General features: G+C 43.9%; 1 protein-coding gene across 1 annotated transcript in view; it reads left to right on the forward strand.

Moving 5' to 3' along the window:
- crocc2 (ciliary rootlet coiled-coil, rootletin family member 2) overlaps positions 1–24,717 on the forward strand; it is a 300,592-nt gene that overhangs the window by 62,997 nt on the left and 212,878 nt on the right. Inside the window, exon 4 of the mRNA XM_041205725.1 lies at positions 19,514–19,693. Within this exon, the coding sequence (XP_041061659.1) occupies positions 19,514–19,693 (180 nt within the window). The remainder of the gene's footprint in view (positions 1–19,513; positions 19,694–24,717) is intronic.

Genomic DNA, 24,717 nt, shown 5'->3' on the forward strand with positions numbered 1-24,717 from the left:
CCTGTAAATACTGACACACTCCTGGGCAACCATCTCGTCACTCTAAACTCACACACTGAAGCCCATCACACTTTCACTGGCATCTCACTCACTGCCAGCTCAAGGGGCATCACCGCCCATTCTCACACACATGTACATCTAGCCTCACCTCCTCTTGAGACTGACCCCTCAGCCTTTACCATTTTGAGGCCAATTGCACAGATCAACATGTGCCCCCACACTCACCCTGGGATACCCTCCTTCCCCAGTACAGCTCTCATCCTGCAGCCTCTTTCCTAGCCTGAGGCCACTTCTCCCCCTTCACCAAGCAAGCCCTTGCCCTGCAGCCATTGAAAAGCCTCCCACATATGGCTGATCTGGTAGGTAGAGACTTACCCGTGAGCCCCCCTAAAAGTGAAGTGGTGCTGCTTGTGAAGCCTGGTGTTGATGACTGCGAGTGCTGACCGAAGTAAAGTAGGCAAACAAACCTTGAAGTCCCGAGCGAAGGGCAGCCCACGAAGTGCACTTCTCTTAAGTGCTGTTGTGAAACACATCAGCGTGTTTTCCTGCCAACGTGGGCGGACAATCCAGCGGGGGCGGGGTGGGGGGATGAGTCCGGCAGGCTGGCCTTATAATGATATGCTGGTGTATTACACTGAGGTCTCTGATGTCTGATGGCAGGAACTGTGGCCCACCATCGGCGGGCTGAGCAGATGCTCACAAACTGGTTTCACAGCGTCGTGAAACTGCTCGCGCCATATTATCTGCTCATGCCACTGTACAGGCCAGACTGGGTGGGCACTGAATATCCTGGCCCTGGCCTTTCCAGTGTAAATATTGACACACCATCTGAGCATAGTGACATATTCCCTACTAAATAGCATTGGTTACCCAAACAAAAACTGTCATTGTTTTACTTTTTGTACAGCTCCAGGAATAAAAATCCTAGGAAGTCAATAAATGCAGAAAAAATGCAGACATCTGACGACAAATACAGGAATGAAATCCTCTGTATTGATTTATTTTGCTTTTACCTTTGTCTGGAATTCTTTGAAGGAGTTGATAAGCCGGTGGATAACAGCGCCGATTCAGTTTACTCGCATTTCCAAAAGACATTTGCCAAAAATTCCTCATGTCAGATTAGTAGAGCAGCTTAAAGAATAGATGACAAATTGTCCACATGGGTTTAGAATTGGCTCAACAACAGAAGATAGAGAATAGTGATAAATGGAAAGCCACAGATAGCTCGTGGTGTTCAGCAGGGATCTGTTCTCAAACCTCCATCAACCAGAAATTTGTGAATGATATGAAACAGGGTGCCTGTTGGACTATTTTCTGCTGATGACACAAAGCTCCGTGGCTACATAATGGATACAATGTAGCTTGATTATCGTCAGAGAAACTTGGACCAGCTTATGTAAATGGACTGGGATGTGGCAGATAAGATCTTAATGCTAGGAGTGGGGAGGGGAGGTGTATATGGAAACACATAACAGTAAACATGTGTAAAAGGTGAAGAGGTCCAATTTGAAAATTTGCCAGTGGCATTTTGGGACTCAGCGCGTTTAATCCTCCTGACATTTATAGAAATACTTTGCCTTAAAGGGGAAGCATAACCAAAATTCCAGGGATAAATTGAATGGATTGGATTTTAGGAACATAGGAACATAAGTCCATTTAGCCCCACTTTGTTCAGCCATTCAGTGTTTGATCTGTGACCAACTACATATTTCTCCCTTTGCTCCATATCCCTTATTACTTTTGGCTACCAACGATCTATCAACCTCAGCTTCAAAATTAACAATTGATCTGGCATCAAATGCCATTTGCAGAAGACAGTTGTATACTTCTATCACCCTATATTTGTAGAAGTATTTTCTAATCTCACTCCTGAAAGGACTGGCTCTAATTTTTAAACTATGCCCCTCAGCCCTCGGTTCCCAACTAATGGAAGTAGTTTACCCCCAATCTCTCCTATTTGTTCCCTTTAATATCTTGAATACTTTGATCAGACCGCCTCTTAAACTTCTAAAATCTAGGGAATACAATCATAGTTTATCTAACCTCTCCTCATAGCTTAACCCATGGAATACAGATGTTATTCTAGTAAATCTATCCGGCATTCCCTCCAAGGCCAATGTACATTTCTAAGGTGTGGTACACACAACTGCTTGAAGTTTCACTGCAGCTGTACAGGGTCCTGGTGAGACTGCATCCGGAGTACTGTGTTCAGCTTTGGTCTCCTTATTTGCAAAAACATGTAACTTCTTTAGAAGCAGTTCAGAGAAGCTTTCCTCAACTCATTCCTGGGCTGCAGGGCTTATTTTATGAAAAAAGCTTGAACACGTTGGACCTACTCCACTGGAGTTCAGAAGAATGAAAGGTGATCTTATTGAAACATATATTGAGGGGACTAGATGGGGTGAATACTGGGAGCATGTTTCATCTTATGGGGGAGACGAGAACTCGGGGACACAGTTTAACATTAAAAGATCCCCCTTTAAGACGGAGGTGAGGAGATATTTTTCTCTCAGAGGATCATTAGTCTGTGGAATTCTGTTACCCAGAGAGTGGTGGAGGCAGGGTCTTTAAATTTATTCAAGGCTGTTAGACAAATTTTTGATAGACAAGAAAGCCAAGGGTTATGAAGGGCAGACAGGAAGGTGAAGTTGAGACCACAGCCAGATCAGTCTTAATCCTATTGAATGGCTGAACTGGCTTGAAGGACCGAATGCCTACTCCTGCTTCTAAGTACTATGTTGCTATGTTCCAATGTTCCAGGTGTGGTCTAACCAGGCTTTCGTGTAGCTGAAGCATGACTTTTACTGTCTTGTATTCCTTTACTCAAGATATAAAGGCCAGACTAGGTCTTTTTGATTATTTTCTGTACCTGTTCATGACGTTTTAATGATCTACAAAATTATGAGGGGCATGGACAGGGTGGATAGGGAGCAGCTGTTCCCCTTAGTTGAAAGGTCAGTCACGAGGGGCCCTAAGTTCAAGGAGAGGGGCAGGATGTTTAGGAGTATGTGAGGAAAACTTTTTTGCCCAGAGGGTGGTGATGGTCTGGAATGCACTGCCTGGGAGGGTGGTGGAGGCGGGTTGCCTCACATCCTTTAGAAAGTACCTGGATGATGAGCACTTGGCACGTCATGACATTCAGGGCTATGGGCCAAGCGCTGGTAAATGGGATTAAGTAGGTAGGTCAGGTGTTTCTCACATGTCGGTGCAGCCCTCGATGGGCCGAAAGGCTTTTTCTGTACTGTGTGATTCTGTGAATAGTGGAATGAGCGTGGCTAAATGTCTTGTGTTCCTATGTTCCTAAAATTCAATCCATTCAATTTATCCCTGGAATTTTAGGAATGATTTTCCTTTTAAGGCAAAGTATTTCCTTGAATGTCAGGAGGATTAAGCTTGCTGAATCCCAAAATTCTACTGACACACTTTCAAATAGGACCTCTTCATGTTATACACATGTTTACTGTTATGTGTTTCTATATAAACCTCCCTGTACCATATCTTAATACTTATATGAGCAGGTATTAAAGCAGATTGGCTAGAAAGGTCACATATGCTGTCAATGGGAGAAAGGAATAAATTCTGGGCACATCACTTGCGTTGGTTCCTGGAGCTGAATGCTGATTAATCAATGTGAGGGGAGACCTAATGATACAAATAAGATACTGTGGAACCTGAGAGTTGTTGACCCAAAGAATTTAAAACAGCTTTCTGTTGTTCTCTCCAAATGGTCGCTTGAAGGCTGCAGCCCAGAGCTCAAAGATGTATCGGCTGTGGCTCAGTGGTGGTACCCTTATACTAAATCAGAAGATAATGGGTTCCTGTCCCATTCCAGAGGCTTGAGTTCTCCTTGGTGTCCTAGCCAATAATTATCCCTCAGCCACAACCAATGAAATAGATTATTTTGTCCAATTGCTGTTTGTGGGATTTTGCTGTGTGCAAATTGGCTGCCACATTTTCTAATATAAAGAAATTATTACAATTAAAACACTTTATTGGCTTAAAACACTTTGGGACATCCTGAAGTCATATAAGGCATTATACAAAAGATTTTCTTTCCTTCTTTCATCTTGTATAATAAACTTGGGAGGAAAGAGATCAAGGTTCCTGCTCCAGATTTGCAGACTACCCTGTTCTTCTTTAAATATTACAGTGGGATCTTTTATGTCTACACGAGTGTGCAGAAGGTGCCTCAATTTAACGTCACATTTGAAAGATGCCACCTTGGACAGTGCAGCGCTCCCTCAGTACTGCAGTGAGGTATCAGCCTAGATTTTGTGCTCAAGTCTTGGGAGTGGAAGTTGAATCTGTGATCTTTACAATTTACAAATTACAAGTGGTAATTGTAGCTCCTCTATCGCCAGTCAGCTGAGCTAAACACAGACTGGGGATGAATCTCACAGTGGAAAGTAGTGGGTTATACTTTACTTCACCCATTGCAGAGGATGATTTTGGAAATTTTTGATGGGTGGGAGTTAACATTGAGGAAGGTATCTTCATAAGATCAATGGCATTTAGCGATGTGTAGTTCCCATTAAAATTAGATTGTTGGTGTGATAATTGGTGCTTCTGTAGTGACACAGCCTGAGGAAAGAGCGCAATTGGGAATGAGGGAAAAGGGAGAGAATCAAACTGCAGTGTGTGTCGTTTGTGTGCGATCTTTTTTACTTGACACTCCATCCTACTGCATAACGTTGAAAAGGAGGAGGCCAAATGCAGCCTGGATGCAGAACTGAAGATAGAAGGGTTAACGGAACTGCCCATTTTGAAAACCACTCAATTAGACAATACAAATAAAGTTATATTTACTGTGCCTGCCATGCTCAAGCATTCCAACAGGGATAATAAAGGAAGCGAATTAATGACCTGGGAATTTTAATTAGAGATCACTGAGTGCCAGGGGACTGAGTATAGCCAAAATGTTCCCTGTTCCAATAGTGGAGCCAAGCACAACTGCCAAGGTCATTAAGGGCAGTTTGCAGCCTTAGTGGAACAGCAGGGGGCTGTTGTGTCAGGCCCTAACTTGAGGGAGTGTGGTTGAAGTGTCCCTCTAGGCTGTGTGAATTTCAATGACCCAAACTCATTAGCACTTTTTGGGCTTTTGAGGGATCGCCTTGTTGGCTCCTTGCCAACTTCACCATGTTTTATTTCCTTTACCTTTCAGCTTTGTTTTAAGTCAGATGGAAATGCCTCGCAGAAGAACTGCCTGCTCAGCCCTCGATACAATTCTTTTATATCGCACTGTTTTGAGCTCAGGTTATTAAAGGGGCCAGAGATATCAGAGATACCAGAACTGACTAGCCCTATGGTGTTGATCAAACTGCTAAAAATGATCAATTTAATGCAGTATGTTAACGCCTTCACCAGACGTTGCTCACTTTCTCATGGGAAAGTTTGCAGAACTAAGTACACAACGTTTCACGGTGAAGAAAAGGTCGCTTCTCAGCGTGAGTCGTTATCCAGGACCCATACGTACTGGTCAAGATAGTCTGTCCTGAGTATCTCAAAGCAAGCATCTCTCCTTCAGAAAGGAGGCCATCATATAACATTGCCATCCTCTAGATGCTGAGCCACAGCCAATTTGTACACCAATGTTGGCCTCTAATAGTATGCAATAAGTTATAATGCTGTGGGCCTCCCAAGACATGTCAATTTGGAAGCTCTGTGGCTTACAGATGGTTTTATAATTGGACATGTTTGTAAAAGGACAAAACACTTCCCTGTGACAAAGAGGCAAGGGCTGGATAGGCCACTGAGATTAACCCAGGTGGCAGGGTTCCTGAGAATACAGCCCATGCACTGCTAAGGCTATTGTGCTTGCCAGCCCCTCCTGTTCTCTTTAGTGCCAAACATAAAAGCCCTCTTCACACCAAACCCTTGTGGTGGAACACCCACTTTGCTAGCTGGCTAATTGAGTCAGCATTGCGGACGGTGGGGGGTGGTGGGGGGGGGGGGTTAATTTAAGCAGCCCCTATTTCTCCTCTCACCACCTGTCCATAAATGTAAAGGTGTTTTGATGTTGATTTTCCTCTTTATGTGTGGTGGCGTATTTCTGAACCCCTCGGTTTTGGTGTGACCAAGATAGGGTAAACTCAGAGGGTTAGTTTATTTGCACACAGTCAAACGTGGAAGGAGGGTCGCAACATAGCCCCCTGGGCATTCATACAATAAAAGAGCGGTAGAGAAAGGAAGATTTACCAGTCAAAGAGCACAGAGAAAAGAATTACTGTTTCACGTGTGTCCAGGGTTCCAAAATCAAAGTCCAATGGCATATTCCTTCACAGAGGTCAGCAGGTTGAACTGATGCTGGACAATTCACTTTTCCTGTAGAGTTGACTTCCACAATGAGGTAGGCTTACAGATGAATCAGTCTTGCAGGCGATGTACAGAATTCCAGTAGAAACAGTGTAGATGGAGCCAGGCATTCAAACCTGGACAGAACCTCTTTTTGTGCTGCTGCTTGGTAGATGGCAGATTAACCTTTTCAGCTCCACAAGGCAACATTACTGGTTCCACCAGCTAGAGGGGGTCATGTCACATGACTCCCACCTCTCCACTTTCAATTTGACAAAGGGTATATCTCCCTTTGTCTGGGTTCCTGAAATTGTTAATGTCCCAACCATTAAGTATTTGAAAGGAAGGTTGCAGGGCTTCTTGCCCTAGCAGATTAGTAGACTTCAGTTGGCTAGCTGAGGTCTGAAATGCAGATGGCCTTGATGTGGTTCCACTTGAATTTGGTCTGTGCAGCCCACAGGAGTCTTTAGGGTTTCTTCAGCAATAACGAGGTACAAATTTCCTTGATATTGCCAAATTAGCTCCTATTGTTCGAAGATCAAAGACAGACATTGCTTCAACCATTTTAAAAAAGGCCATTGTCCAGTTTTAAAATTTCAGAAATTAGCTATGAGGATATATATATATTAGCTATGAAGATATAAAATATATATATATATAATTTTTTAAAATATAAAAATATAGAGTATTTGGTCTTCGTCCTGTTACAGCCAGAAACAAGAGACTGGGAGCTGCACCACTGCACCATTCCATTGCCGTCCACGAAGTCTAATTCATGTCTTCACGTTGGATATTCTCTCACTTCATTGGTGGTTACTATTTAACCCCTCCCCCACATCTCTAACAAAGGCTGACAAACATTATGAGTCTTCATAAAACCTCAAATTCGAAATTTCAGCTCATTTGTCACCATTTTGCCTCTTAAACAGGCATACGCATTTAAATTGAAGTTGTCAGCCAGATGTGCACACTGGATGATTCACAAGCACACATGTGGCCAGTGCAGAAGAAAATGCTCAATGCTTTTTTCAGTATTCGATCAATGACGTAAGAGTTCTGCTTTCCATCACACTGACAATGGGGCTGTTTTCCACCTGGGTAATTGGTGACATCGGAGAGCTTTCACCCGGGCAATTTCCATAGTTCCCTTAATTAGGCTATTGTTGCAGATTGCAAAATGCCCATGTTTCCACATTAATGCAACACACATGCACAGACATACACACACACACACACGCAGAGAGACACATGCGCACGTGAACACAGGTAAATCTAAGTACACACGATAAGCAGTAAAAGGTGAATGATGCTGAAGTCTTCCTGAATTCATAGATGAGGATGACGGGAGAACGATGATGGGAATGGGAGAAAGGTGCATACTTGGCACTATAGGGAGAAAAGAGAATACTCTAAGCTGAAAATACTCTGCATAGTATTCTCATTTAATGCAGAGTTAATGCTGTGGATATGGAGGTCACATTTTCTTTGAGTCCAAGTGGGACATGAGTTTCTCCTATTTCCCTTTGCACATATTGCCATTCTTTCACTGTCTCAGGGTCAAAATCCTGGAACTCCCTCCCTAACAGCACTGTGGGTGTACCTACACAACGTGGATGGCAGCAGTTCAAGAAAGCAGCTCACCACCACCTTCTGAAGGGCAATTAATAAATGCTGGCCTAGCCAGTGATGACCTCAGCCCATGAATGAATAAAAACAACACATACATGCATACAGAGGACACATGGAATGCACGTGCACACACAGTACAGAAACAAATTTAAGCTCCGTCCTAATATTTTATTTTATGCAGTGAGCTCTCAAGGTGAGAATGTCTCCAGAAGGCAACCTACACCACAGCTTCACACCGCCTGCAGTATCACTGCAATCTGGTGTGCAGCTAACTTTCAAGAGTTCCAAAATTATTCATTCGTTATCTTTGAATATTAATGCTCATTTTGTTTTGCTGCTGCAGAGGACTATCAGTGCCCAAAGCATCATTCTCTAAGCTACATACTGAGACTATCACCAGCCAGAGTGCATAAAGTATACTTTCTCATCATACATATTCTTGAAAAGAAGCCAAATCAGATAATGAATGGATATTTCCTTTCAAACACTAAAATAACTGTACAGAATGAAATTCTCTTCACTTTCCCCGAAGCTTCCCTCACAGGTCCCTGCCCTATGGCAATTACTGAGTGCTCCCTGCCCCACCGCCCCCCTCTTTGTGACCCCCAGTTGAGAAAAATACATGATAAAAGGGGGGAAGAAAACCCAATTACTCGTCAGTACACAATCAGAAAGCATGTCCTGTATTCTATCTGATTTTACAGTTTGGAGAAATAACTATGATTAACTACACATTGAATTCGAATACAGCTATTTAGGAATGAGGCACTCAGGCTTGGAGCGTGGGAAGCAGGGGTTAGAGCCAAGGAAAACAAGATAAGGGGATATGCGAGATGGAGCCGAGGATCAGGGATTGATTTTGACAGGGATATTTTCATACTGTATCGTATAAGTGGAAATGTGTTAATAAACAGAGGGTAATGTAGTCGCCTTTTTTTAGCAAGGTTAAAGAGAAAAAAATTGCGAATGATGGAAATGTGAAACGAAAACAGAAAATTCTGGAAGTACACAGCAGATCTCAAAGTCATCAGATTGCTAATCTTAGTTTAGGAACAGGAGTAGGCCATTCAGCCCCTTTGAGCATGCACTGCTATTCAATTGGACTGTGGCAGATCTGTACCTCAACTCCCTTTACCTGTCATTGCACCATATCCCTTGATATCTTAATCCACCAATCTCAGTCTTGAAAACTCCAATTGTTCCGCCATTTGCAACATTTTACGTGAAGACTTTCTTTCCGATTTCAGATGTGAAAGGTTGTTTGGCCCGGAGTACCTACTCCAGAATGGCCCGACAGCGTGTCTGTCACAACATTCAAAGGTTTTTTAAAATAACGTCAGATTTTTAGCTCCACTACCCTAGAAGACCATTCCATGTGCTGCTGACTCAGTGTGAAGAATTTCCTGATGTCAGTCCTAAATTTCCCTTGTCCTGGTTTTAACCTGCAGCATGTTTGATACCAATAAATCTGAAAAGAGCAAAGGGAGTAGACAAGATAACGCCAAGAAGATTCAAGATTGCCTGACACTAAGTTTGTGTTGGAACGGGAGTGGAACAAGGGAACTAGGGAGTTGTTCAGTTTAGGAATGATGGAGTTAGAGTAGGAGACTTGATTTTAAAAGAGTCAAGGTGCAGCGAGGGGAAACAGTATACAACAAGCTATTTCAAATTTTGGAGGAATAAGAAAGGAGTAGGTTGAGTAAAAAGGGAAAAAAAGAAAGCTTGTGACTCACAGAGAGAGAGAGGAGAGTTGGAGACGAGAAGGATCGACCATTAGACAATTTATTTTTGGACCCTGACCAGGAATGTGAGAGAGGCACTCAAAGAACCTCCTGAGACATGGGAGCTGGTTCACAGGGTGTGGACATCACAAAGAGTTAAGAGTCCTTGAAGTTAGCACAAAAGATAAAAGCGAGGATCTTAGAGGGAGCTTTAACGATGGAGAGGATATGACCATCCTGTTGCTGCTTAGAAAATGATTTTTAGACCAGAGCCACTTTCTCAAAATGGTGACTGTTTTGGATCTGAGCCTTAACACGGTTTATCTTTGACCCCCTCACCAATATTCCCCTATCATTTGTTCTCCTGACAGTATTGATTCCTTACCCTGAGTGCAGCCTCACAAGCACTTAGCCTCCTTACGTATGCAAGCCAAGTGGTCATTACTCACATGTGTACCCTGAACATTAGTGTAAGGAGGCTGTTTGACCACTGAGGCTCCACAATTATGTCCAAAGCTTTTCCCCAGTTGTCCTTGAATACACACTTCCACCTGGGTCTCACTCGCCTGCAATCAATTTTTCTCTCCCACTACTGAGTTTCACTACATTTGACAATTCTCTTCTTTCTTTGGTACTCAGCCAGTAATTTGGTGAGAATAACCCTGACCCAATTGTCAAGTGGGTATCCCTGTGGGATTAGGGTTAATTCAGGATATGCTCTAAACATGGATTGCTGGTTCCACTGGCCCTACATATCAGGAAGTCACAAGAAAGATGCCTATTAACAGATGGAAAACCGTGGGCAGTGCACCCCCAAGTTCTCATTGGTGCAGTCAGAGGACAAGGATGCTGTTGATAATATGCATTCGCCAAAATGATCCCATTATATTTTCAGATGAACTGTCAGTGGTGACATCTTTCAAATGAGACAAACTGAGACCCCATTTGCCTTCTCAGTGCTGTTTGTGGGATCTTGCTGTACACTGATTCACTGCTGCATCCTTACATTACCAACAGTGACTACATTTCAAAAGTATGCCTGTTGAGTGCTTTAGGACATCCCTGAGGATGTGAAAGATGCTATGGAAATGCAAGTCTTTCTGCTGTTTAGAATTGGAAGCAGCACCAAGGGGTTTTCAGAGGATTTTAGGTATAATTTGCTATTTGCCAAGCAAAACTATCCGGGAAGGTTCCAGGTTCAATCAGTACTCTGTGCTATATTAGCATATCTTAGCCAGGTAGTTTTTTTTAGTTTATTTATTTGATGTGGGCGTCGCTGGCTAGGCCAGCATTTATTGCCCATCCCTAGTTGCCCTTGAGAAGGTGGGGATGAGCTGCCTTCTTGAACCACTGCTGTCCATGTGGTGTAGCTACACCCACAGTGCTGTTAGGGATGGAGTTCCAGGATTTTGACCCAGCGACAGTGAAGGAACGGTGATATATTTCCAAGTCAGGGTCATGAGTGGTTTGGAGAGGAACTTCCAGGTGGTGGTGTTCCCATGTGTCTGCTGCCTTTGCTCTTTTAGATAGTAGCGATCATGCATTTGGAAGTTTCTGCAGTGCATCTTGTAGATGGTACACATCACTGCCACTGTTCGTCGATGGTGGAGGGAGTCACATGAGTGCTACACCTGATCACAGCAACCTAAGATTAGAGAGATAAAATCATCGATCATTGTCGCTAATCAGTGATCACTGCTGGAATGTGTACATGTATCGCTTTTTCTCTGGGTGGGTATGTGGCAGCATGTGAAGTGAGGACAGAACCAAGTTTGGCTCTGATGCCTTCCATAGTTGAATAGGCTACTGGCATCAATTGCCTAGCCTCGTACATACACGTGGACATGATGCCAGAGGACGACTGACAGCTATGGCACCCCCTGAGTCATCAACTTTAGTTGCAAGAGAGGAGGAAACCGAAAGGGAGGAGAAAACTGCAGCAAATTGAACTGAGTAGGTTAATAAAAACCTCAGCAAGAGGTAGAAAAAAGTCATGAATAAAATGTTATAATGAAGCAACTTGCATTATAGCAATTACAGAAATGTTCAATAATATATATATTTCCATTTCTCAACCAATCCTTGTAATACAAAGAGGTTGCACAAGATGAACAAAATGTGATGTGCGTCCTCATGATATGATGTGGGTTGGGCCCTCCTAGCCTCTCTGTGCAAAATTACAGTCTTGCAGCTGAGCCACCAAGGCATAGATGCCATGTAGAGGTAATGAGATGCCCCAGAGAAGGGAGGTGGGGAAATTGAGTGAGCAAGGCTCAGGGGCACAGCTCCTGCAGTTAAAGGGGCAGAACCAGAAAGTGAACTCTTGATGGTTGTATTTATAGTTGTAGGTCTCTGCTTGGCCTTGGCAGGATTGATGGAAGAAGTAATGAGTTTTAAACCCATGAACTCCCAGAGGCGAGGAGGCAGTTCAGTAGCATTGGATTGATAGGGTCTGGTTTTAATCGCCACTGGAACCAAATAAAGATTATTACAATGATATAAAGCAGCTGACATGGTAGAATAATTATAGCAGCACGGGGACATTTTTAACAATTAAAACAGTGGAGGCAATGTTGTGGAACATTATCTGCCCAACGAGTGAAGATTAAACACAAAGAATGTTTGTTTTGAGGAACGAGAGTTAATCGTGCCCTGTGCCTCTCAGCCCCTTCCCCCAACACTCATAGAGACTTGGATTGTTGAAGGCCAACACCAGCTGTTTCCTGTTAACAAGAACAACCTGCCTGGAGAGGATGAGCCAACTGCTTGGATTTGACACAGCCCCCCACTTTGCCCCTCACTAAAGGCCATAAGCTTTTTTTGCAATGGAATTTGCCCTGACTTTGGAGAGCAATGTCCCCCCTTTGAAACAGTCAGAGCACTAGAAATGCCCATATCTGGATCTGGCTGTGCAAACAGGACTCTGCGGCCACTTTAATGAGGACGCGGCACTTTGGAAATGTCCCGGAATTGCGTGTGTGAAGATCACAGGCCACTCAGCTAGATATCAGTTTCACAATCCCAGCACTCTCATTAGATCAAGGCAACATAGGCCCCTTTCCTAGTAGACCACACTAGAATCTATTAACTGTTAGATGGAAACAGAGACCAGGTACCGACCATAAAATGGTAAATTGAAGAAGCCAACTACCCACACAACCTCAGCCATATGCACAGTCCAAACAGAAGAGCCCACTAAATGATTTGCAGTCTACACGCTTTATAAAATCTCTGGATGAGATTAAGTATTGGCAGCGCTATTAATGGGTTAGTACGAGTGTTGTGAGATGTTTGTTTTTCTCTTTCAATTGAAATTTTCAGCAACAGCAACTTGTATTTTTATAATGCCTTTGATGTTGTAAAATATCCCAAGGGCTTCAGAGGAGTTTTACTAAGCATAACCTGACATTGAGCCACATAGGGAGATGCTAGAGCCGATGACCAAAAGCTTTGTTAAAAAGTTAGGTTTTAAGAAGTATCTTAAAGGAGGGAAGAGAAGTTGAGAGGCAGGGAGATTTAGAAAGGGAATTGCAGAGCTTAGGGCCTTCGCAGCTGAAGACACAGCCATTGATGGCGGTGAATCAATTAAAATCAGGATGGTCAAGAGGTCAGAGTTCGATGAGTGTAGATGTCTCATGGGGCTGTATAGACAGAGGAAATTACAGACAAAGGGAGTACAGAGGGATTTGACAGCAAGGTTGAGAATTTCAAAATTGTTGCATTGCTCAACCAGAAGCCTTCATCATCTGAAAATAATGTAAGATTCCATTTGTAGGCTGACAGCACCCAACTCTAACTCACCACTACTCCCCGAGCCTCCCCACTGTCTCCAAATTGTCAGACTGTTTGTCTGACATCTGGTACTGGATGAGCAGAGATGTCCGTCAACTAAGTATTGGGAAGAGCAAAGCCATTGTCATCAGTTCCCGAAATAAACTCCGTTCCTTAGCCACCATTTCTGTTCCTCTTCCTGGTAACTGTCTGAGGCTGAACCAGACTGTTTGCAACCTCGGTGTCATTTTTGACCCCAAGATGATCTTCTGATCATATCCACGCCAACCCACTGCCTAATTCCAACCCCTTAACATTACCCGACTCTGTCACTTTCTCAGTTCACATGACACTGAAATCTATATTCATGCCATTGGTAACTCTAGCGAGCACAAGGGTGATGAGTGAACAAGACTTGGTGTGTGCTCGGACACTCTCAAGTTATGAAGGGTTGAATGTGGGAGACCAGCCAGAAATGCATTAAAATAATCAAGTCTAGACATAGGAAAAGGGATGAATCCCAATCTGATGTAACTCTGCTGGACGTGTAGCTTTAGCCTGCATCTCCTCTCCTGAGCAAGTATGGCTCTTGTCAGCCACTTGAAAGGAGAAAGGCCAGATTTTTAATACCCTAGATGTTTTTGGTGAGGACGGATAGGAATTTCCTGCTGTGGTGATGTATGTGGTTTAGATAAATGTCAAATTTTTTGTGCCCTGGAGAACCCCTGTAACCATTTTATAATGGGGTACAGAGCATCCTTCTTGCGCCTTGGTGATTGGTCGAACCTGTGAGGACCATGTTTGTTTGTGTTGGTTTTTACCCATGATGCTTTCTCAGAGGGCTGTCTACATTCTGAAGGAAGCATGGACTGGGGTCAAAGGTGTAGATTGTCCTCTGGTGCCTGACACCTATTCCATTTCCCAATTTCAATTAGCATAAGCTTGCTTCAATTTAGAAACAATTTGCTTTCTGGAGTTTTTGCACTCAGTAGCAAAGATGACCACAGGTGAAAGAGAAATAAAATGTGTAGATGGAGATATTCGTAGGGAAGTGACATGCATCAGCATGGCCTGGGAGTTCAAGAAACAAGTAATCATTTCTGTGCCTCAGAATTTGTTTTTTGTCAAATTGAGGTATCTTAGCAACAAAAACAGAAAATGCTGGAAAAACCCAGCAGGTCTAACAGCATCTGTGGAGAGAAAAACAGAGTTAACTTTTCGAGTCCGTATAAGCTATACGGACTCGAAACGTTAACTTTGTTTTTCTCTCCACAGATGCTGTTAAACCTGCTGAGTTTATTCCAGCACTTCCTGTTTTTCGTTCAGATTTCCAACATCCGCAGTATTTTGCTTTTATCTGTGGGATTTTAGTGTTAGAGAATAGGACTTTTCCATTCTCAGCATCAAGCATTCCCATATGAGGTAAAACTTCTAGAATGTGCCATCAAAAAATCCCAGGTCAGGTGCGGCAGGGTTAGATACAAATTATGGGCCCCCTATACTGATCCATCCAACATTTCTATGGTTCAGTAACAACACATGTTAGATACAGGCTTTACTTATACTCATCAAACAATCTCAGCATAGGTAATGCATGGGTTCGATACACAGTTTCTATGCTGTTCTATTAAGCACTTTAATGTGAGGTATAGCACGGGGTTGATGGCAGTAAAGCTCTCTCTGCACTAAAGCTTCCCAAACCTTTTCCCACTGTGACCTCAGTTTGAAGCCCGAAAATTGCCATGACCCCAGAATGAGGTGTTGGGGTTTTTTTTAGAGCTGTTAGAGAGAGGGGAGAGGGGTGGAAAACAAGTAGCAATGTTCTTTCATGTACCATTTTGCAGGTTCTGTTGGAGGCAGTGGTTGGGCCATGGCTGATTTTATTACGCTATGTCCACCGGAGCAAGGCGAGAAAAACATCGTACATACAGATGTCAAGGAGCCTTGGAGTCAATCATAGGATTGTCACATTTGAGCTTCTGCTCTATGGAGAAGCCATTCACAGAGAGAAGAGGGGGAGGAAGGAAGGAGGCATCAGCTACACAATTGCTCTGAATAAGCCGTCCATGAGTGTTACATCAGACTCTAGCTCCCCTGAAAAATATCCCCAGATCGTTGCTGCTCTGCATGTCTTCACCTTTCCACCCTGCTGGACCATCACAGTGTGCTCTTCACACAAAGCCTGAAATAAAAAAAATCATCATGAAACAACCATTCCATATCAACTTTATCTAACAACATTTCCAATCATCGATTCATCCTTTTACATTCTCATAGCAGCTGTCTTCCATATACCCTTGAATGTCTGAGTGCTTCTCTGCAGTGCCAGCCTAATGGCTGGTGGAAGGCTGCTGACTTTCAATGGTGGGTGGGGTCTTGTAGGTCACCCTCAAGCAACTCTTTTGATTGCAGGGGTGTGGTCAGAGTGGTAGTGGCGGGATGATGACTGCTGTCATCCTCTGAGAGACGACAATAAATTTGTGGAACATGGAGCCAATGCTACTCCCCCTGGGCAATGCCTTAGAAATCCTAGTATTCGGCTGGACTGCTGTAAGCCCCTTTGAGCACTGGCATCCGCAGCTGTAATACATAGAACATATGGATTAGGATCACTCGGCCCCTCGAGCCTGCTCCGCCATTCAATAAGATCATGGCTGATCTGATTATCACCTCAATTCCGTATTCCCACCTACCCAAAAATGAAATTTCATCCCCTTGCTTGTCATGTATCTATTTACCTCTGCCTTAAAAATATTCAAAGGTTCTGCTTCCACCACCTTTTGAGGAAGAGAATTCCAAAGACTCAAGACCCTCAAAGAGAGAAAATTTTTCCTCATCTGAAGACAGCAGTCTGAGCCTGCATGGCAACAAGCAGCAACCTCATGACCTCAGCCTGAGCTTCCACTTCAGCCATTGGGTGGCTTCTGCCTGTTCTATAATTGAAGCTGAGACTTCGGTCATGAGACACTGAACCACTGAAGGTCCACAAGTGCTGTCATGGAGTTTAAAAGGGTGGGCCCCAAGATCTGTGTGAACCCCTGTATCAAATTGGAGCTAGACTCCTCTAAGGTCCTTGATTGTGGTAACAGGCTCACTGGCAGTAAGCATTTCTGTGTGCATGGCCACCAGCCTTTCCTTTATACCACCTCCAAAGTCCTCATCTCAGTCCCCAGCAACAGAACTTGAATGCAGCCATACCCTCTGGGGAGTTAGCCCATGTGCTTTCCTTTGCCTGATCCTTGTGATGGCCCATTCACACCCAGTGACTCACCACGTGCAGATCCCACCTCTATATTACCCTCTAATGTATGTACAGAGCCAGGATCTGACTGGTGGCTGCAAGTGACTGATCAAGTGATGATGCTTCATCTGTGGTGGTTCCCTGTTCGTCTTGCATGTCCTACCTGCCTGGAGGAGACAGTGCTCAGCATTATTGTCAGGCCATCAGAGGACAGGGCAGCCAGTGTGGCCTTCATCCTCAGACATCACTGATTGGCCGGACAGAAACTCTTGGGTTTCTGAAAGTGGAAATACACAAGGAGAAGGTGGGGATGAGGGTGTGGGTGGAAAAGCAAGAGGTTATTGGTTGCACCATCTGCAGTTTGTGCATCAGAGCAGATTGCAGGGTGAGTGTGAAGTGGGATTTGAGAATTTGTACAAGACAGGAACATACTGTCACCCTGGATATCTTCAGCCACACTGGCTGCCCTGCCCTGTCCTCTGATGGCCTGACAATAATGCTGAGCACTGTCTCCTCCAGGCAGGTAGGACATGCAACTGTGCCTGTCACCCTCTGGTTCTTTGCTGTTCCTTCCTGTTGTGTGTCCATTTGTGCTGCACAAGGGAGGGAAGAGTGTCGGTAAGTTTGTTATAATGTGTTTGGGTGATGTGCCTGTCATCACTGAATTGCTAGAAACATGTGGAAGCTGCAAATTGTGGGTGTGAAGCTGGCAACAAGGGTATGTATGTGAGGGGCAGATGGAGCATAGGACTGTTGGACATGAGTCCAGATTGCTGGAGATTGTTGATGGGTGAGTGATAGGGGTGGGGTACATTGAACAGTATGTGAGGATGGTAGGAGATGCCATTTGAAGATCCATTCACTGACCGTCACCATTCATGTGATCCATTCACTGTCCTTCACCATTCTTTGACCCTTTTCCAGCTCTGCATCCAGGTCCTCAGAGCCAGACTCCTGGCATTGATCTCCATGGTTATCTGTTCCCACAGCCTTTGCAGCATGTGTCTGGAAGATCTCCTATACCCTTCACCCCCACGCTGCAGAAAGATGATCTCCCTTATCCTTTCTACCTCCAGCGTTGAACCTGAGAGTGGGAGCCCTGTCACTGGCCTGTGGCTCTATGACTCTGGAATTCTTCCTGCTTAGGAAGTCTTTCCCAGTGAATTCCAATACCTGTCCAGCCAGACTGCACCTCCCCTTTAAGAGGTCCGGGCTAGCTTTAAATGGTGTTACCTTTGCATGAACCTGGGCCCCCTGCTGAGTGTGCAGCTACTCAGCAGCATGTTTAATGCTGTGTTGGATGCTACAATTATGAAAGTGAGCAGGTAGCTTGAATTCTTTGTGCTGACTGCACCATATCCATTGGGCACAGGGCAATTGGGCATCTGCTAACGGGCCTAATTGCATTTTTAGCTCAGTGTTTTGCTAGATGAGAACCAAAGGATTTGAAAGCAGAGCAAATGGAGTTGAGGTAGAGATCAGCTAGCTGAATGATAGAAGTTTGAGGGGCTGAATGGCCTACTCCTGTTTCTGTGTTCAATAAAGCACTCCTAGGGGAGGAACATCGCAGTTAGATGTAAAGTGCATCTCTGCCCAGTTCAGTGTCCGTACCTCAGATCACCAACAGTGTCAGTGTGACATTTCCATTTCTGCGCCAGTTATCTGAAGGAATGGACCTTGGCACTCAAGGAAGTTAGGAGGAAAGGGCTTCTCAATGAGTATTTTTTGCATTCCTGGCCCCAAAAGAAAAGTAAGATGTTGATAATTGGGCCTTTTCTGGCTAGAACTCCTTCTCCCGCTAAGTTGGCCTGGCTGGAAAGCCACAATCGCCTCACCTGCTCAGGCCCTGGCTAAGTTAGAGTCGGGTCTGAAATTGTTATTGGATCCTGATTTGTATATCTAATGAAGAACCTTGTTGTTTTCTAACAGCTCTCTTTCCCTTCTGCTGAAAAGAGCCAGATAAAATTGAAGACTTTGGAAAAGAATGAAACATTGTTGGGTTAATCGCCCGGGCAGTTTTGAATACCCATTTCTCACAGGCTGAGCGTGGTTAAAAATGCCCTGACAGTGGCAGTTCCTGTAGATGTGTAAAAGGGAATGATGCACTCAGAGAAAGTGTGCACCTCTGATACAACATGTAAAGTGTCAGCTTGCACCCAACATTTTCTGCCTTTTAATGCTGCTACACCAGTCATTGGCAGAAAGTAAATTAACAGCAGAGAGAGTTGGCTATAGATGAGTTCAGTTTTCTTCTTCAAGGTGTCACCTTTGACTCAGGAGGCTGTGGGTTCAAGCCCCAATCCTGAGACTTCAGCAACACAATCCAGGCTGACACATTTGTGCAGTTCTGAAGGAGTGCTGCACAGTCAGAGGTGGTAGCTTTAGCATGAGAAGTTAAATGGTCTGCAATCTCAGGTGGACGTGCATCCAGGACAATATTTATCCATCAGCCAAAACTTTAAACGGATGATCTGGTCTTTTATGGCTATTTATGGGAACTTGCTCTACGCAGATGTTTGCTGCATTAAAACAGAGAGAATCTTTGGGTGTAAAGCACGTCGAGATAATGAAAGGCTATGTAGAAATGCAAGTCTTTCTTTTTGTAGATAGCTCAAACAAAAATGATCTTCAACAGTGGTGGGTGAACTGAAGTGACATACAGTTCTGAGATTCAATGCTTGACTATCCAGTAAGGAGCCAGCTGCTCTACTGGGCCAACATGCAAGCAATCACTTTAACAAAGATACATTTTACTGCATGCTACCATGCCAAATGTTATACAGTGGTACACCATTTCATTTGGCTGTTATTAGGTTTCTTTAGTTAGGCCTAATCTTTCTTCTGTGTTCCTTTCCATTAGTTGGAGAAGTCCCTCAAGGCTGAAGTTTCAGAGAGGGAGCAAAAGGGGGCTGAGTCAAAGGTTGCATCAGATCTCCGCCGCCACTTTGAGGATGAAGAGAGGGTTTATAGGAGAAAGCTCCAGGCATATCAAGATGGACAGCAGCGTCAGGCTCAACTTGTACAAAAGCTTCAGGTCAAGGTAGGAAAAGAACAGCCTTTCAAAACAGATTCCAATTTGCACAGAGGTCAAAAGTAGACCCAGAACATGGATGCTGGATCAGAAAGGAGGGAAATGAATGTTGTCGAATTGCAGGGAATTTGGCAACTGGCTTAGTGAAGAAGTGTGCAGTGAGGCAGTTTGAATCAATGCCAAGAAACTAGACCTTGGCATGAGTCTTTAAGCTGTGGTGTGTTCTCTTGTTTATAGTGATCATCGACAATGAAAGCTGCGTTTAGAAATTTGGGAATGGGACAGATGCTTAATAAAAAGAAGGTTGGCAACTGTGCAAATCACCAGCGTCTTAATTCTGGGAGGGTGGAGTGAGGAGAATTTGTGGCAGAATTGAGATCGCAAGGTGAAATTTAATGCCCTCCCCTAAAGTGAGTTTGGAGGTGGGAGAACATTTAATTGGGCTGGAGGGTGCCGGGTGGGGACTCCACCTCCTTCCTGCCTGTGCTATGATTAAAACCTGAGGCGGGAAGGCTCATGGAACGCCTTCCCACTCCATCATCAATTGAGGTCCTTGAGTGGGCAATTAAGGTCCGTTTAAGGGCCTCATCCTGTCGCTGCTGGTATTCAACCAGCGGCAGCCAGTGCAGTGGTCATGTGGGAAGCCCGAAAAGCAAACTCTGATGTGTTTGCCTGTAGAATCCTGGTGTGGGGGGATCCTTCATTCAAAGGCACCTTATGCCTGATTGAGGGACCTAGCATTGGGAAGACTGGGGGGGTCCCACTGAGAACCATCCCCTGCCCTTGCTGCCGACCCCTTTCCCCCAGTGCTCCCTATCCCCCAATCCCCAGATAGTCCTCACTCACCTGTGGCTTGGGTCTCTTAGTAATCCTTGGCCTCTGCCTGAGTGCATTACCAACAGCGAGCACAGCTCCTGCTGGTATTGCTTCCAAAGGATAGCTGCCAGTCTGTGTTTGGCTGGCAGCTCTCAGGGGGTGGGATTTCTGCTGCTAGCATCCTTGATTCCGGGGAAGGTCCGCTGCTGGAGGCACTTAATACCTCAAAGGAGACAACACAGGGCTCTCGCCAGCTCTCCAGCTAGTGAGCAAGAACCCCACATTAAATACTGCCCCCAGTGTTTCTGTGCCACCAGAGGAGGGATGAGCCCAGTACCTTGTTTTAGTACTTGGAGTGTGTGTCAAGGGGTTTCCCCTAGATTTGCTCTTAGGAGGTGGCAGCATTTATTGTCCAGCCATAGATACTCATAAGTGATTGCCTATAACTGAGGGGCTTGCTAGGGTCATTTCAGAGAGCATTAAGAATTGACTACACAACATGTGATTGGAACTAAATGTAGACCATTTAAAAAGTGGGCTGTTTACAACATTGAGTCTTTGCTTTGTTTTGTCCAGAAACTAATTGGAGTATCCTTTGAATACCAAGGGAGTGAGAGAAATTGAGCTCTGAATCAACTGAACATTTGAGCTGAGCAATTTGATCATGCTGTGACCATATTTCAGACATAAAGTGGGCAAGGGTCCAATATAGCCTGTCTACACTGGAAGCGTACCATCTGACATATTAGCATGGGTTGCTCTGTAGGCATCCAGGGCATATAGCAGAATGATTCAGAAAGCTCATTACAATACTTAAATAAGAGTTCCTACATTCTATGTAGTAGCCTTTTGTGAAATTGGTCTGTCCTGTCTCACCATGTGATAAACTCACCTCACAACTCATGGCACTAGCAGTCAGAAAGGACCACTTACTGCTGTCAAGTTGAGTAACATCTTCAGATGTATGACTGACACAGGGATTCATTTAATATTTCTGTCATACCCCCAGATATCTGTCCTTGAGCATCTTTCAGTGGCCCAGTACAGTTTATGACTCTTAATGTAGTTTTTTCCCATTTGATTCATAACTGCACAGAAGTAGACCATTTGGCCCATCAAGTCCGTTACTACCACAATTATCTCCTATCTTATTTTCCATTAACTTTAATAGATAATGGAATAGTAAACTTAGCTTGCTTTAACTGTTCATGGCATGTGTCCTTGCTTGTTTACCTTTAGTTTATATAAAATTTTGTTTGTGATATTTTCATCTTTCAATAGGACCAATCAACTGGCTTCCCTTCTTTTTCCCACACTCCATTCTTTTGACTTTGGCTTTTAGATATTTTAACCTGCTCTTAAAACCGTGCCAGTTATATTCAACTTGAGTTGTGTCCCCAGGAGGGCTGACCAATTGACTAGTTGTGAGTAAAATGTGAGGTATGGGCAAGTGATGGTCGGGGTCGTGGTCAGAGCAGGAGGTGCAGAATGTGTGACTAGGAGGAAAAGGAGGAGTGAGGTGTATTGCAACGGTTGTAGAAGAATGAAGAGAAGTGTGAATTCATGTAGCTGCCAGTGATGCAGATGTAGGGAAAGTAATTGAGGTGAGGGTTGGCATTTTTACCTTAACATTGGTGAAATTACTGAACATTTATTGGCAATGTAGCCAGGTCCTGGGAGCGAAACTACATGCATTGACCGCCTCAGTGAGCACTTCCCACTGGTAACAGAGTTGTTGTGTGAAGGGCTTTCTGCCTTGGCCTCACCCCAAAACCCTTGGGGATGCAGGATATCTATTCTACTATCCTCTGCCAGGACTAGGGCTTCCTAAGTGACATCTGAGAATGCAGGGATCTAACCTACATGTTTTGGAGCCATTTCTCTGTACACATCGGGTACACATTATAGAGTTCCCTCCTCTCTACATACTGCACCTCTTCTTTAGGAGATCCTGGCTGCCATTACATAACCAAAGTGCCAGATTCAGCCCATTGAGTCCATTAATACCTCCCTCCTTCACACTCCCACCTTCTCCAAACAAGCACGCAGATCCATAAACAGCGCAAGCAACATTGGCTACATGCCTCACATATGATAATGAGATAAAAACAAAATCAGCAGATGCTGGAAATCTGAATTAAAGAAGAAATAATTCAGAAGCAGAGTCATGCTGGACACAAAACATTAACTCTGGTTCCCTCTCCACAGCTGCTGCCAGTGTTGCTGAGTTTTTCCAGTATTTTCTGTTTTTATATGACATGAGACCCCAGCACCAATTTAAGTGGCCACCATGCCCACATAAACCTCCATTTTCAATACAATTGAATTCCTTTTGGACTTGGAATCAGACAAATGGATGTAAATTTGATACAGCCCACTCCTTTCTGAAGTAGAAGTTTGCTTTCAGATGAATGACTGATCAGTTCAGCACACCCTGTTTAACAGTTAAACATGTGGGCAGTTTGTAATAAGAAGGCTTGGCAGCAACAAGAACAGGAAGGCGCCATATTTGTGTGTGCCTGTGATTTATGGTGGTAGTGGTTGGTCTTGAGGTTGACATCCAAATTGTTTAATGGAGGGCTATACAAGTTAATGGCCTCATAGAATGATACAGCACAATCTATCATGCCTGTGCAAGCGCCTAGAAAGAACTATCCAATTAGACCCATTTCCCACATTTTCTCATAATGCTGAAAAATGTTTCTTTCAAGTATATATGCAATTCTCTTTCAGAAGGGGTTATTGAATCTGCTTCTGCCATCCTTTCAAGCAGTGCATTTCAGATCATAACAACTCACTGCGTAAAGAAATTCTCTGCATCTTCACTCTGGTTCTTTTTCCAGTCATGTTACAGTGCGCTCTGGTTACTGACCCTCCTGTCCGTGGAATCAGTTTCTTCGCATTTATCCTATCAAAACCCTTTGTAATTTTTAACATGTCAATTAAATTTCTCCATAATATTCGCTTCTCTAAGGAGAGCAATCCCAGCTTCTCTAGTCTCGCTTGAGAACCTCCTTCCATATTTCTCCAAACATGGTTTTACCTAAGTTCTCAAGTCAGTTTTTACAGTATTCTGATGGGAACCATCCAAAAATCAAATGGTTTTCAGTCAGATCCAAGGTTCAAATTGTTCCAAGTATTCATTACTATAAAATGAAGTTGCCAAGTAAGAGTGCCAGAGGTTCGACTCCCGTTGGCAAATTGTCCCTGGATACGACAAGGGGCTGCTTTTTGCCCTGTTACTCAGCTGATAAACCATTATGGGGCCAAGATAAGATTGTTTAAATGCTTAAAAGAACGAAAACATTTCAAACAATCCCATTGTTCAATAAACAACGGCTATGTTTAAGTTTGCATATTTCCAAAAGGAATCGGGTTGATCCGGGTTTCATCTAGTTTAATCCAGTCTAATCCAAATGTAACCTTCATTAAATCACCAGCTGATGCTGTGGCACAATTGTACAGGGATTACAGTTTGCTCCTGAACAATGAGTTCTTGTGCTGTTTCCATGAGCGAGATCCAGGTTGAGGCTCTGTGGGAATAACCTCCTCACTGCTTAACAAAATAAATCTGTACTGAACAGGGAATTGTGGGAAAACACAAGTCAATGTGGTTATGAGCTCCGAGCCTTAGGAGTTAGGTTTGGCTCAAACATTCTAAAGGGTTCACTGTAGGAGAATATTGTAGAGGTACATCTATAGCATATACTACAGGGAAATATTCTAGAGGTATATTTACAGAATATACTGCAGGGAAATATCATAGAGGAACATGTACAGAATATACTGCAGGGAATATTACAGAGGTATACAATTAAGGTAAAATATAGGGAAATATTATAGAGGTACATTTAAAGGATACAAGGTATGGGCATATCTGACACCAACTTTTTGATGAAAGGGAAGGGAAGCAGGAATGATCAGCAGGGATATAGGGCTGGAAGTGGTTGTGGAGATAGGAATTGACAAGGCTATGGAAGAATTCAAAGACAGGGATAAGGGTTTTTAATATGAAGGATTACAGGATTGGGAACCAGTGCAGAACTCAAAACAGAGGGGTAATGGGCAGGAAAGGATGCTGAGATATAGGCGAAGGTGATCAATGTTACAGTGATGGAAGTGAGAGAGATAAAGCTTCTGAAGCTTAGCTCATTGTTGAATAGAAGCACAAGCTTATGAACAATTTGAGACAGTGGCCGGGGAGGGGATGGAATTAG

Source organism: Carcharodon carcharias, chromosome 2, assembly GCF_017639515.1.
Source record: "Carcharodon carcharias isolate sCarCar2 chromosome 2, sCarCar2.pri, whole genome shotgun sequence".
Lineage (NCBI taxonomy): Eukaryota > Metazoa > Chordata > Chondrichthyes > Lamniformes > Lamnidae > Carcharodon > Carcharodon carcharias.